At 55.2% G+C, this 2,324-nt stretch overlaps 1 protein-coding gene across 1 annotated transcript in view; it reads left to right on the top strand.

Moving 5' to 3' along the window:
- Positions 1-2,324, top strand: part of LOC106900452 (myosin-7-like) — a gene marked incomplete at its 3' end in the record, with an annotated part of 14,382 nt that overhangs the window by 9,542 nt on the left and 2,516 nt on the right. The window contains exon 4 of the mRNA XM_014962532.1: positions 134-197. Within this exon, the coding sequence (XP_014818018.1) occupies positions 134-197 (64 nt within the window). The remainder of the gene's footprint in view (positions 1-133; positions 198-2,324) is intronic.

The following is a 2,324-nucleotide window of genomic DNA, read 5'->3' as shown; positions in this document are numbered from 1 at the left end:
GGAGGAGGCAGGACCCAGAGTGATGAGGTGGGATCTCTGGGGTGGGATCTATGGGGCAGGCTGGATCTATGGGGTGGGATCTATGGGGCAGGATCTATGGGGCAGAGGGTGACCCCCAGCTCCTCCTCCCCAGGGGAAGTTCATCCGGATCCACTTTGGGGCCACCGGGAAGTTGGCGTCGGCCGATATCGAGACCTGTGAGTGGCCGAGGGCCCCGGGGGGCGGGGCTTCCTCCTGCCCCACAACCTCCTCGTGGTCCCACCACCCAACCAGCTCCATCTCCTGGTCCCATCATCCAACCATCTCCATCCCATGGTCCCATCATCCAACCATCTCCATCTCCTGGTCCCATCATCCAACCATCTCCATCCCATGGTTCCACCACCCAACCATCTCCATCTCCTGGTCCCACCACCCAATCATCATCCACCTCCTGGTCCCACCATCCAACCATCTCCATCCCATGGTCCCACCACCCAACTGTTGTCCATCTCCTGGTCCCACCACCCAAACATCTCCATCTATCTCATGGTCCCATCATCCAACCATCTCCATCTCATGGTCCCACCACCCAATCATCATCCACCTCCTGGTCCCACCACCCATGGTCCATCTCCTGGTCCCACCACCCAACCATCATCCATCTCCTGGTCCCACCACCCAACCATCTCCATCTCCTGGTCCCATCATCCAACCATCTCCATCTCATGGTCCCACCACCCAATCATCATCCACCTCCTGGTCCCATCATCCAACCATCTCCATCTCCTGGTCCCACCACCCAATCATCATCCATCTCCTCATCCCATCATCCAACCATCTCCTTCTCCTGGTCCCACCATCCATCTGACCCACCGTCTCCTTGTCCCACCTTCTCCTCAATCATCTCTCCATCTCCTCATCCATCTCCTGGTGTCTCCATCTCCTCATCCATCTCCTGGTGTCTCCATCTCCTCATCCATCTCCTGGTGTCTCCATCCATCTCCTCGTCCCACCTTCTCCTCATCTCTCCATCTCCTCAACCATCTCTCCATCTCCTCATCCATCTCCTGGTCTCTCCATCTTCTCATCCATCTCCTGGTGTCTCCATCTCCTCATTTCTCCACCTCCTCATCCATCTTCTCACCCACCTCCTCATCCATCTCCTGGTGTCTCCACCTTCTCATCCATCTCCTGGTGTCTCCATCTCCTCATCCATCTCCTCATCCCACCTTCTCCTCAACCATCTCCTCATCCATCTCCTGGGGTCTCCATCTTCTCATCTACCTCCTGGTGTCTCCATCCATCCATCGTCTGGTGTCTCCCTCCATCTCCTTGTCCCACCTTCTCCTCAACCATCTCTCCATCTCCTCATCCATCTCCTGGTGTCTCCATCTCCTCATCCATCTCCTCATCCCACCTTCTCCTCAACCATCTCATCCATCCCTTGGTGTCTCCACCTTCTCATCCATCTCCTCATCCATCTCCTGGTGTCTCCATCCATCTCCTCGTCCCACCTTCTCCTCATCTCTCCATCTCCTCAACCATCTCTCCATCTCTTCATCCATTTCCTGGGGTCTCCATCTTCTCATCCATCTCCTTGTCCCACCTTCTCCTCGTGTCTCCATCTCCTCATCCATCTTCTGGAGTCTCCATCTCCTTGTCCCACCTTCTCCTCAACCATCTCTCCATCTCCTCATCTATCTCCTGGGGTCTCCATCCATCTCCTGGTGTCTCCATCCATCTCCTCGTCCCACCTTCTCCTCATCTCTCCATCTCCTCAACCATCTCTCCATCTCCTCATCCATCTCCTGGTCTCTCCATCTTCTCATCCATCTCCTGGTGTCTCCATCTCCTCATTTCTCCACCTCCTCATCCATCTTCTCACCCACCTCCTCATCCATCTCCTGGTGTCTCCACCTTCTCATCCATCTCCTGGTGTCTCCATCTCCTCATCCATCTCCTCATCCCACCTTCTCCTCAACCATCTCCTCATCCATCTCCTGGGGTCTCCATCTTCTCATCTACCTCCTGGTGTCTCCATCCATCCATCGTCTGGTGTCTCCATCCATCTCCTTGTCCCACCTTCTCCTCAACCATCTCTCCATCTCCTCATCCATCTCCTGGTGTCTCCATCTCCTTGTCCCACCTTCTCCTCGTGTCTCCATCTCCTCATCCATCTCCTGGGGTCTCCATCCATCTCCTCGTCCCACCTTCTCCTCATCTCTCCATCTCCTCAACCATCTCTCCATCTCTTCATCCATCTCCTGGGGTCTCCATCTCCTCATCCATCTCCTTGTCCCACCTTCTCCATCTTCTCATCCATCTCCTCATCCATCTCCTGG

Source organism: Calidris pugnax, unplaced genomic scaffold (assembly GCF_001431845.1).
Source record: "Calidris pugnax isolate Ruff unplaced genomic scaffold, ASM143184v1 scaffold2061, whole genome shotgun sequence".
Classification (NCBI taxonomy): domain Eukaryota; kingdom Metazoa; phylum Chordata; class Aves; order Charadriiformes; family Scolopacidae; genus Calidris; species Calidris pugnax.
This window is presented reverse-complemented; position numbering and strand designations above follow the sequence as displayed.